This window comes from Ursus americanus, chromosome 1 (assembly GCF_024610735.1).
Source record: "Ursus americanus isolate L20-20 chromosome 1, mUrsAme1.1.p, whole genome shotgun sequence".
In the NCBI taxonomy this organism is placed as follows: Eukaryota; Metazoa; Chordata; class Mammalia; order Carnivora; family Ursidae; genus Ursus; species Ursus americanus.
Genome location: NC_142127.1, coordinates 38,276,757 through 38,289,963, shown reverse-complemented (window position 1 = coordinate 38,289,963; position 13,207 = coordinate 38,276,757). Strand labels below are relative to the sequence as shown.

Here is a 13,207-nt window from a genome sequence, read left to right as displayed (position 1 = left end):
ATGGGAAGGCAGAGAGGAAGGGCGAGTGCTTGTGCCGAGAGTTTGGAGCCTGACGCAAGGTGAGGGTAGCCTCCAAGCTGAGCCCCCGCCTGGCAACTGTGCGAGGATCTGGAGCTGTAACAGGAAGGAGGAAATCAAGGGGCAGCAGGAAAAGAGCAGTACAGTGAAGAATGCCTACCATTTGTGGCTTCAGGCAAATCACTCAAGCTTCCACCAGGACTGGAATGCTGTGAACAAATTATGAAACAGGAATAGAACTGATCTAATGGGAAAGCAATTATTACGGGAGTAGGGCAGAAGTACTGGCTTCAGTCATAGAAAAGCCTTTCTTTCTCCAGCTATAATGCTGAGGAAACAACACTCAAAGCAGTGTACAATCGCTCTTGGGGTTCCTCAGATGCTCCCATCTCAGCAGGGGCTGGCTGAACCGTGTGCAGTGACTCCCGGTAGAACGTGCCATCGTGGATTCTCACGGTTTCCTTCTTCCTGCCGCCAGACGAGGCCTGCTTGCTGCCCTCCCTGCAGGCCGGCACAGCTGGCGACTTAGGTGATGGGCAGTCCAGCTGCCCCAGGGCTGGGTCCCACAGGGAGGCCTGGCCCAGCCAGCTGGGGGGGCCTGGCCTTGCTCGCTGGCCCCCTTCCTGTGGTTTCCTGCACACAGCTCATGCATACTCCCTGTCAGCCATGGAAAAGTTCCCTCGGGCCCAGCTATGAGCGCAGTGGTCACCGCCTCTGGTTCAGCAGCAGGAAGGAGATGGCGCTTAGGTGATGTGGGAGAAGGAATCTTCCCTGGAGGGAGCAGTGTGGAGCCCACGGCCTGGGCTAGCAGCAGAGGCTGTACAGAGTGGGGCTCCAGCCTACATACTGAATTTGAAGGAGATTGCTCCTGCTGGTTAAGTCTTCCCCTGCCAAAGGACACGAGCGACAGATCTTTAGAATCTTTAAAGAACATAAGGGTGAGCCTGCGTTTTTGTGATTTTTCAGGTACAAAGGTGGATCACAGCATCTTTGAAAAGATCAATTTCTAGAGATCCGTTTACAGACTCACATTTACATTCCAACATACTCTTCTTTATTTCAGGTAATTTTGCAACTTCACGGATAGGTGGAGAGTATTAACTACATCATGTAGTCACGGAGTCCTCCATACCCTGGAAAGGCATTTCTGCTGAAAATAATCAGTAATTAGGAAATGCTGACTGAGAATTGCCCATAAGGGATGTAAAGGATGGCTCTTTCTGCCAGGGAGAGTTTGTAAAAGCGAACAGGTCACACAAAGGGAAATCCTCCCGAGAGAATCCCAGTGATGCTGAGGTGGCAGGGAGGGCAGTGACCTGGCCACCTTGGTTGTTCTTCAAGTTACTTCAGCTTTTGGCACAGAACTAGGTCATTTACACTATCCTAGAGATGTGCCCGAGAAGAAGTCACTGAAGTTACGTGTTCCACAGCTGACTCTGAAGGGTTCCAGGAACGTGCTTCCTCATGTGCACTCAATCTTCAGCCTCGCTGTCTGGCCCTGAGCAGAAGCCCAGAGACAAAAGTACCTCCACTACTAAGCCACGAGAAGTCCTATAGACTTAGAAACTGCAAAGTCCTCGAGGGACCTGGGCTGGCGTCTCTTGGGCATCTTCTTTTTAGATTTTTGTCATAGGCCTTCATCTTTCTCAAATATACTGGCTGTCTAATCTCCCAAGACAGTGTGTCACTATGGGGCCTCTCTTGTGCTGGTAAATTCTACCCTGACCAACAGCTGACCGCCTGAGTTCTCTAGGGACCTCTGACACTCCCCATTTGACTGCCTCATTTTGCTTGGCATTTAGAAGCCTACACATAAAATAGAAGGTCATATTCTACTTACAAGGTTGAATCTTTTCATACTTGGACTATAAATCTTGAAATAGTCACAAGACTAAAATCACATTTCACGTTTTCTAAGCAACCTGACACTTTATGATTAGACCCAATCAGTAGTTTGATGTGAACGTGCTACTGGCCGAGTTCAAACAGATTTCTCTACATTCTCAGGTGAAATGCAGAGAATAAAGGAGATACTGTGTTTTCTTTCTTCTTTTCAGTGGTTATCTGAAAGAATGAAGGGAGGCGACACTGAAAATGGGCAGATACACCCCCAGATTTTGCACCTGCTCAGCACTTGTCAGTGGCCCAGGGATGGGCCAAGAGAGGAGGCAGAGGTAGAGGCAGGGAAGGAGGAAGTGCTCTGGCCTGCAAGCCAGGAACCCAACCAGGACTCAATCTCTCTGGACCCCAATTTCTCACTGGCAATATAGGGGGGCAGAACAGAAGATTTCTTTAAGGCACTTTCCACTTCAAAGTTCTGTGACTCTGAATTAGGAGTTGTCTCATTTATGATACATGGTTCTGTCTTATCAATTAAACTTCTTTGTTTGTCATTTTATTTCTTATTATCAATTTTTATGGTTTGAAATGTTCAGTAAATAAGAAAGCACACGATTCTGTTGTTCCTGTTTTATAAAGTGGGGCAAGCGGTGAGGATCCCACTGACATTGGCTGGGAATTGGGAAGAGATGCTGCTAGATTTCTGAAAATTCCCCATGCAACACCTGATGGCTCTAGTGGTCCACAAAAAGCAGGACAAAAATAGGCCAACTCCTCTCTGGACCAAAGAACAAATGACTTTTTTGAAGGCATAATAATTAGACCAAGGGGACATGTTTAGTAAATTATTTTATCCTGTAATGGCACTTAACAGTCCAAATGGCTGAATGCATGTCCACTAAGCTGCTGCTCTTTATAGAACATCCTACTATTGGCTAAACTTTAGCCTGGACCATCTACCCTTTCTTAGTGCAGGCCTATCATTTCCTTCTTAAGTTATTACCTAATTAGAAACATGGAGCTAATGATCAGTAAGGGAGTAAACCTAATTTCATATTCTGCATAGTGTTTGAAATCCACTGCTAGCATCCAAAAATTCTTAAATAAACAGTGTGGAAATATTTTACTTAGCCATATGGATGAATAACCACTTGCTAAATTGGAAAGAATGTGACTATAGCAGTCATTTAAACAAAGTCTATTATTATTCAAGAATGAAGGCTACTTTTTGATATTTAATGCTAGTGTTAATAGGGATAATAGAAGTGTGGTAGTTTTGGGACATCTGGTACATTAAAAGGTAAGCCTCCGGATTCTGTGAAATATCAATTTCAATAGCTTTTAAAAAATGATGCTTGCAGGATGCTCAAACTCGAAACTCATATTTCCTGGCTTAGAAACACTATTTAATTATCTTGAGCAAATGAGTTGCACATATCTTTTCTAGTGACAAGATGTTCCCACTTTCCACCCGTAGCATGTGGCCTCGAAGACATTCATTTTCTAACCCAACCGGGAACAACCATACTTCACGCAGCTTTCAAGTTTAAGCACAATAAAGGCAAAAAGTGTCTTTGTGACTATAAAAAACAACAACAAAAGCCCCCTAAGCACCCATACAGATCAGCAATTACTAAAAGAAAAGCTCTTTAGGTTTCAACCTGGAAAATGTTCAACACAATGAAGAAAACACAAAAATCCTGTTACATTATTACAGGACCATTTTAATTAACAATGACAGCCATACTGTCTTGAGAAAATACACCTGGCAAAAAGCATTTTTCTTTGCAAATAAAGATGTGGCCCAAAATGCAGGTGCTGGGCAATTATTATATTCCAAGCAAAGGTGAGGCATCTTTTTAAAAGATAGCTAAAATTTCTTCATTTACGTATATTAAATGCCAAACTGAAACAAAGGGGACTAGAAAAAATGTAAGTCTTTGGATTAATAACTAAGTTGAATTACTTATTGTTAAGAATAAAATATCTAGTTTCAAAGGGGATAGTAATTTTTTCAGATAATACAATATTTTGAACACGGCAGTTCACTGTATTTAACATTTCACGATCCTAAATCGACTATAATCCCCACTGAGGAGCTCTTACACCATACCTGCAAAGTGCAAACATTGTGCGAGGCCGGCCAGGGCCAGAGTGATTTGTGGAGACACTGGCAGAACACTGAAATTTGGAAGGACAGTGTTCTGTTTTCAAAGAGGATTTTACAGGAAATGGGCAGCTCATAGGGCATGCCGAGTGATGTGGTCACAGAGAACCCAGCTGCCCATGTTTGGAGCAGACATGCTTTAATGAGAATGGTTCAGACTGGGACACACTTTCTGGTTAAGAGAGGTCGGGGATGCTGGATTTAGGGCCAACTGGTCTTCTCCTTTAGGGCAATTCCTAGCCAAATGAGCTCCTGAGGGCCCATCTTTCTTGCCTTCTCAAGCCATACTTAATGTCTTCTTGTTGCTCTCTGGATAACACTACTGCTCAGTCTTCACCCCACAAAGCAACGGGTTCCCTGTCTCTGTGGGTCCGAGCACATCACGGGTGGCTACTTTATGTGGAAGCTGTACAGGGCATACATGCATCAGATAGTGGATGCGACAAAATTTATTTTGAGGTCCTCTCCAACCCTGTGATTCTATGGTTCAAAGATGGCTTATTTGACTCGAGGAAAGAATGAATGAAAGAGTGCAAGGATGTCTTGATATTGTCATGCTTTAAAACACATCAGGGACTCGTTATTTTTTAAAAATTACTGAAGAGCATTTAAAGGTGGTAACCACTAAATTCTGGAGCTGAAAAAAGTGAACATATAATTTTTCTTGTCTTCATAAATCTTGGTCTATAAATACATGCATACATGCAACACACACACACATAACTATGCTAGATTACATTATGACTTTGCAGTTTCATATTAGCTGGATAATGTTTATATACAAATCAAACTGAGGCTGACATTTAGCATTTGGGAGCTGGAAATTCACTTCTTAAGTCCTCTGGACCAACTCCTTTATATAAGTCAACTGAGTGAAGTGTTCACAAACTGACCACTCCCATTCCAAAGCAAAGATGACTTCTGAAGGGAATGTTTTGTAAGCAATCAGCTCTTATATGAGTATAAATTATTAGGAGTAAAAGTACAGAGTTATAAAGCAACTCTTAATTTTTCCTCTCCTACAAGTATGGATAAAAATACTTCTTAAAGCTTAAAAGCTACTGGCAGTTGCTTCAAAAAAAAAAATCAGAGGTTGTTGCTGGTTTTACATTGGAAGCAAGATATCTATTGGAGGAATAGGCCTTTTTGAATGAGTAAACACTCATATCCTCCTTTCGAGGCTAGGGCCTATGTCTGAAAACACCTTGTGTTCTCAGCAGCTAATACTGCATCCACACGAAATAGTGGAACATGGAGGGACGTCTCTGAATTAGCACTTAGAGCCAGAGTATGCACCAGGTGAATTAGTACCTAAAAGCTCTGAGTAGTAAAGTCTGGCTCTACTTCAAATAAATTGGATTTATTCTCAAATGAAAAAGAAATCACCAAACTTTCATGTACTTGCTTCTTGTTTATCACTAAATCTTACAAATTCCTTGAGCTTAGCTCAGGACAGGCACTGTAACCATTTCACCCAAGGATAAAGCCTCAGGAACAAAAATCCAGCCAAGACTTATTCCTTCTGTGAGAAATTATGACAGAAGAGAAAAAACCTGCACATTTATAGTGCTTAGTTAATCAAAAGAGAACCAAATCTGAGTAGAAGCTGTGCTTTTAACATCAGGATATCCACAGATCACCACTGGTCTCACAGGGAGCCCACACATGTTAGTCTGCAGGCTCGCTGGCCGCACAGGTGTTACTGGGAGAAAGTATTTAGACAATCGCACAGGAAGTTCACAGCGATGGGGGAAAAAACACCAGACAAGGAAAGAAAGCACTCATATGCTGCAAACGTGCTGTCTCCTCTAAACATCCCTGAGAGCTTAATGCTAATTTGGGGGCATAATCACAGTGATTGTGTTGACTTCTAGAATGGCTATGTCTATATTCTTCCTTTTTCCTTAATTCTATTTAGCTTGTCCTGATTTTAATTTTATACACATACGTCATACATATGTAAGTGTAAATAATTTATTTTTTTGGTGTGAGGGGGGTTTGCTGCCTCCAAAGCATTTGAAAAAGAGAACATACTAATAAATCAATATGTTATTAGGTATGTTAAAACATTATTCAAACTACGTTAAGGCAGGCAGTCCATTCCAGAGTTTAGGATTATACATAAAGTATATTCTACTTTTATTATGTAAATTTCATATCAATATTATTTGGAGTACAGGGTACTGTATTTTGACCATATTAGTATCTTATAAGAAAGCTGACTCCCCTTAAACATTAGATTCACGATGGTTTGCTACATTCCCAAGTGTTACTGAATTATATCTGACAGAATCTACAGCTTTAATTTCATAGTGGAAGTGAGTGGAGAATGGGATTAATTTTTTTAAAAATGCTGTTAGAAAATTTTAAATTAAATATCTTGAGCATGAAAAATGGCACAGCAAATATAAAACACCCAGGTAACTACTATGAAGTTTTGTTAAATATTAATATTTTGTCTTATTTGTTTCAGGTTTCTTTTTCTTTTTAAAGACACAGAGCTGGATGATAGCCCCCAATCCCATTTTCTCCATCTGCATCCCCTAGAGGCAACTACTATCCTTAACCTAGCTTCTGTCATGCCAATGAAAAATTTTAACTTCACTGCATGTGCGTATATCAAAAAATGTATAGACTCAACCTGCATGTTATGAAACTTTATACCAATAGTATCATGCTGTGCTTATCATTCTGCCAGTGTTTCTGGATAGTTATCTATGTTGCCACAGATAGCTTAATGCACTTGTTTTAACCCTTGTCCGTAGTTTTGCTCTATGAATGTTCTGCCCTCTATTTAACCATTTTCCTATGAGTCAATACTCAGTATTTCCCCCTAATTCTCTATTATAAATAATGCTGTCATTACTTTGCCCTGCTGCAGAAATGTTCTTTCGTCTGGACCTCAAGAACCTTTGAATCCAGCTGACAGTGCTGCAACGTCCAGTCTCTCAAGATGAAATATCACTCACTTCCTCCTGTTCTCTCACGCCCCACGCTGGACCAGTGTGACCTCGCTGTGAAATGTCTCTCTCACTGTTCCCTCTTTTCAACCGCCCACCCCTTACTTCTATCACGATTGCAGCTCAAGCTATGACCACTAGGTTCCAGGCCTCCCAGACACCAGACGCATCTACTTCCAATCAATCCTGCGCCCTGTGTCTGCGGGAAAAATGCACTTAAAGGCCCAAACCACCTACACCATGCCCTATAATCACCTCCACTGTGTATGGGACACAAGTTCCTCATAAAAGTTCCCCAAACCAGACCTGCATTTCTCTTTGGCCTTGTCTTCCTTCAGGATGCCTCTCAGGCTGGACGCTCTGAGCCCCTATTCTGTGCTGGCTCCGAGCCTCTGCCTGTGACCGGAAGTATCTCCCCAGCCAATGCCTCCTCATTGTTTAAGACAGTTTTGGTTTCACATAAACCAGGGAACTTCCCTAGCCATCCTCTGTGCTTCCGTGCAGCCTCCACTGCATCCTGACACTTGCCACATGTCACTGACATCCCGAGAACCACTTGTGTTTCTCCTGAGAAGGAGGGCAGGGACTGAGTTCTATTCACCTGCACACCTCCGGGACCTAGGAAAGCATCGGACGTACTAATGGGCATTTAGACCCTGGCTGAACTGAAGTGGAAGGTATTTTTCTTTCATAATACAGGAGAGCCAGTCTGTTGAAAACAAGCAGATTTGCTATGGAATACATAATTAAAAAAAGACGTATTCAGTTCTCTATGTACAAGACATCCATTAGCTGATACTTACTCATTAGCGTACAATAACTGATACTAGTCAAGATGAGCCCGTAGCACTGCCACTGAATCATTAGATTAGATTCAGCCTTTGTCACAGTCGTGAGCATGACACCATGATCTCATACCTAGAACCTCCCACTTCTTCACAGTGCCACTGTACAAAGGCATCGTCTACATGGTTTTCCACATTTCCTCCAGGACAAGATCACATTGTTTACCCACCTGTAACAAGCTCCCTTACTTCTGCATCAATAGATTTTCTTAACAGTCGCAACAAGGCAGGTATCCCACCAACATTCTTCATTGCTATTTTATTTTCATCTGTAGACTTGCCAAAAACAAGGTTTCGGAGGGCACCACAAGCATTCTTCTGAACTTCCAAAACTCTGTGGTCCAAAAGGTCAACCAGATGCTTGATTCCCCCTAACCTACACACCTAGAATGAAAAATATTAGGTACCAGGCCTAAGTGACATGATTCATCAGTGATCAAACAAGTCTGTTATGGAACGATCATGGGAAATGGACAACTCCAGATCATTTCAAAAGGTTGCTTTTTATTCTAAATAACACATCTTTTATAAACATTAAGGACACTCTCCAAGATTAGGCTCTTTTCCTGGGTTTGGCTTAAAAACAGGAAAGGAGAAGTAGGTGTCTTAATGGCCATGTGCAGCTAGCACAATCCTATTCCAACCTCCTAAAAGCACAGAAGGATGATGCTTACACTTCTGAGCACAATGAGCAAATACACAGACGCAACAAAGCTGTAAGCAGGATCAGAGGTAACATATAGGAAAGGATTTTTGACTGAAGTCACTTGGTTTACACAATTGTTTCTCTAGACTACTCTCCCTAATCTTCCATTTGTCAATTAATTAGCACATTACGTAAATATTTCTGGGCTCTATTTCCTTCATCCACCTTTAGCTCAGCAACGGGTATGTTGTTTTGCATTGTGGTTGATGAAAAACACTGAGGTTCCATATGCCATTCCAGGGGGGAAAATGCTAAGACGTTAAAAGAAAGAATCTGTCATAGGACAATAGTCGATAACCAGTGACCCACTGTATTTCTGTAAATGCCAAAAAAACTTTAAAATTGCAAATAAAATACTCACATAGGCTCAGTATTAGTAACGGTTATAAATTCTCTGTAACATGACTTAATTGTATGTTGGCGCCAATCTTGACTAGAACCTCGTCAAGTACACGAGCTCACTAGTTTCATACATCATTTTTATGTAATAGATTTTTGGAAACTACGTTAAAAATGCAAGTTAAACTGATTTCTGCGTCCTGTTTTGTAAATAAGCTAATCGTGGACACCTGATTTGAAAATGCTAACAGCACTCCAAGGGGTATACTCATCCTGGTTTCTCCTGAGAAATACTGAAATGCATGGCTAAGAAGTAAAGGGGTATCTGATACCAAAATATCCCTTTGAAAGGGCCTCTGCATTGCATCTGGTAATTTCTAAAGCACACAGGCATGTGACTGCTCAACGGAAAGGGACTGCGTCCCGGGGGCCTGCCCGGCGCTGGGGGCTGTACCTCCATTTTCTTTTTTTTTTTTTTTTTTTTTTTTTTTTTTTAAAGATTTTATTTATTTATGTGACAGAGAGACAGCCAGCGAGAGAGGGAACACAGCAGGGGGAGTGGGAGAGGAAGAAGCAGGCTCATAGCGGAGGAGCCCGATGTGGGACTCGATCCCGGTATGCCGGGATCACGCCCTGAGCCGAAGGCAGACGCTTTAACGACTGCGCTACCCAGGCGCCCCTGTACCTCCATTTTCACTTTGTTGTCACCAAAGCACAGGTGCTGCAGGTAGGCGGCTGCGTTCGCCTGGACCGACGGGAACTGGTGCTGCAGCATGTGGATGACTTCGGGCAGCTCCGGGTCACGCCAGGCGAACTCCCTGCGCGAGACAAACGTGGCTTCAAAAAAGGAAGGGCCATGTTTTAACAATGCGCTGAATGAAGCACTTGTCATTAGAAAAAAAAGCTTGGCTGAGGCCAGAACTGGAAGTTACCAGACTCCTAAAATAGATAAATGTGAGGAACCTTCCCCCCGATCAACACATGCAGAGGGCCGGATGCTTCGGATCTTAAAGAAATCACGATAAACAGATGCACTGAAAGAGTCAAGAGAACAAAGGAAGTTCTTAATAAGAAAAACTTTTCCATCCTCATTTTCCTCTTCGATTCTAATTTTATGCCCTTCTACCTATGTCAGAAATTTGCAGGTGCGAGGCTCAGGCAAACAAGTGCACTTTAGTCAGGTGAGAAGTCATGCCTGAGCAGAGAGAAAGAAAGGCTGGTGGGAATAGGCAGATCTGGTGTCAGCCTGGAATTTGCAAATAATGTGGGCCCGAAAACTTTTAAGAAACTTACTATGTATGGTTGCTCTTGATTATATGATAGAAACACAGAAAATTATAAAAACATATTTAATCAATAATCCTATACCCAGAAAAAAACACTGTTGACATTTCCTGCTGATCTTTTTTTTCTATCATGTGTGCAAATGTGCACGTGGGGTATATAGAACTTTTCTTCAGAGAACTGGATCATATTAAATAGCACTTAATATTTCATGAGTACTTATTCATTTATTCTTATTGCAACCACACAGATATGGAGGGAGACAGAGAGGCTAAGCAACTTGCCTAAAGTCACTCGGCTAGTCAACAGCAGAGCAGTCTGCTTTCAGAGTTTGTATCAGTAACCCCTACGCTATCCCCACTTTTTGTGTAAGGAGTACACAATCATACTAAGATCATACACTTTTATACTCTGCCTTTTCAGGTAACATCACACTGTGAGCAACTGATTGGCTCACTGTTTGGGATCCTTGTTAAATGTGAATATATGCTTATATCATACGGAGACCAACTTCTTAGAAACAGTTCACAAAACAACAAATTTGCAGACTTTGACTACAGAATGAACTATTACAAAAAAATGAATACTGAATAAACCTTTAAAAAACCTTTAAATTAGCAACCTGGTGGTACTTCTACTGTCCAGTCTGTAAAGGCCTAGAGTCTCTCTCGGTCTGGGAAGGCTCCATGCGTTAACTTGCTTGTCCGCCTCAAAGGGGTAACCTATACCTGCACACACATACTTACCCATTCAAACGAGCAGTGACTCCTTCCTGTGCTGCACGTGCCAGAGCAGGTGCTACAGATACAAGCATTGGTTTCACGTACAGAATCTTTACATCCAACTCAGAAGTTTAGCCTTAATAGCACCACCAGGAATTATTTATTGAGTTTACCTGCTTCAGGCATTGTGTCATGAGCTTTACATGCATCACCTCATTTACCTTGACTTGCCCCATGAGGTAGGCACTATTAAATAACCTTTAATAGAGACAAGGAACTGGGATTAGTAATTAAGTGACTGGAGGTGGGTGAGACCCAGGTAGTCTATATGCTTCCCCTACACATAAGGCACAGAGGCAGAGGTTTTGAGGCAGAACAGTGAGAGAATGCAAGGATTTATAAGGTCACATCTATAAGGAAGATAACTCTGGTGGCCAAGTACAGAATGGATCAGAATTCGAAAAGATTGGTGACAAAAAGACTATCCACTATTTTCTCAAAGCAAAAAGAGCCATCCTTGATTTCTCTCGTTCCTAAATCCTTCTTAACCAACCTATCAGCAAGCTTTGTTTACTATCTCTATAATATTTCATATAAACCCAACCCATCCCTTCTATCTTGCCTGGCGTCTCTAACAGCCTCCTATACGCTCTCTCCGCTTCAAATATCAACCCTTCACCCCATCCACTCTTTGCACAGCCGCCAGATCATTTTTGGAAAACTGAAGCCAAGGGTGAGATGGCGATTTCTGGCTTAGGGGACAGACTGGTTGAGAATATCATTAATAAACATGAAGAATACCACAAACGCCAAGAGAGGCAGGCTAATACAGCAGGAAAAAAACATAGAATTTGGAGTTAGATTGCCCATGTTGAAGCTCCAGGTCTTTTATTTACTATGTGATTTTGAAAACTACTTAATTATTTGGAGTGTTATTTTCCGCACCTGTATAACAGGAACAATAAAACTATCATCTCCACCTTCCTCTTAGGTTGGTTGTGATGATTAAATTGTGATGATGTATATTAAATGTATATTAAAATATTTTATATACTTTGAAATAATATTGATATGGATGTTTTATTAATATTCGTCAGCCCTAAAAAAGGAACTATTCTAAATAGGGCCACCATTTTATGTACTGTTAACTATGTTAATTATTTCTGGTCAAAATCTGTCCAAAGCCTGTTATGTAAATCTACGCTGTAATTAACAGAGTGCAAGGAGTATGACTTCATCTTTCCTTGATGACTCACAATCATTACGAATACACATTTCTCTCCTCTTTAAATGGCACAGATATGGTCCAGCTTTCCTGGTATCCTTGGGTACTATGAGGGCCAGATAATACAAAGGGTGGGCTCCAGCTAGAGATGGGCAGTTAGGCTTGGTTGGCATCAATCCCAATCCTGATTTTCAGCAGAAATTTACCCTGAAAAGATTGCTATCATTTCATGGGCTGGCTGGATGGCATCAATGTCTGCTAGGATTTGCATCATTAAAACCTAAGCCCAGCCCGTGTGGTGATGAGCACTGGGTGTTATATGCAACTAATGAATCGTTGAACACTACATCAAAAACTAATGATGTACGATATGCCGGCTAACTGAAAAAAAAAAATTATATTAAATTAAAAAAAAACAAAAACAAAAAAACACCTAAGCCCAGACTTCTGTTTTCAGCCATGATAGAATAACTGGTACTTCCACAAAACAAAACTATATGACCAGACTAAATGTAGGAAGGAACTGTTTTTAGGTCCTGGACAATGGATAACATATGAATGTAATCACTGAGAGACAGGAATCATCATAGGAGCCTCATATTCCCTGGCTTTCTGCCTGAGGGCATTTTTTTGAATCATGACACAGGAAGCTGAGTCCATGAAGTAGAGCAATGGACTTAGTGAACTGAGGGCGAGAGACCAGAATTTGGGGATGCTAAAGTGGTTAGGAACTGTGTCACAGGGTACCAGAGAGGAGAAAACTATGCAGGGGAGATTCTACGAGTCTATAAGAGGATTACTCACAAGTCCTTAATTGAGTGCAGGGCTGTACAGATCCATGACACATCTACAGGTCAATGGAGTAGCTGTTGCAGGACAGAGCTGAGCATATGCTGTGTGATGCTGACCTCCAGCCCAGTCAGAGAGCAAACCTCTTTGAGCACTCCAGGATTTAGTCTCCACAAAGAACTATGCCACAGAGTAGAGGAATACACTAGGAGTAAAACGAACCTGAAACAGACCCATCCTAGAAGAACAAAGCCAATCCTGACAGGATCAAAAGCATCTGTCAGTAATTTACTTATCTGCCACAACAAAACTC

At 41.7% G+C, this 13,207-nt stretch overlaps 1 protein-coding gene across 8 annotated transcripts in view; it reads right to left on the bottom strand.

Moving 5' to 3' along the window:
- Positions 1-13,207, bottom strand: part of PKP4 (plakophilin 4) — a 236,160-nt gene that overhangs the window by 31,847 nt on the left and 191,106 nt on the right. For all 8 annotated transcript variants that reach the window (XM_087860912.1, XM_087860933.1, XM_087860920.1 and 5 more), the window contains exons 10-11: positions 9,560-9,688; positions 8,000-8,213 (exon numbers count right to left, since the gene is read on the bottom strand). In XM_087860912.1, coding sequence (XP_087717038.1) covers positions 8,000-8,213; positions 9,560-9,688 — 343 coding nt within the window. The remainder of the gene's footprint in view (positions 1-7,999; positions 8,214-9,559; positions 9,689-13,207) is intronic.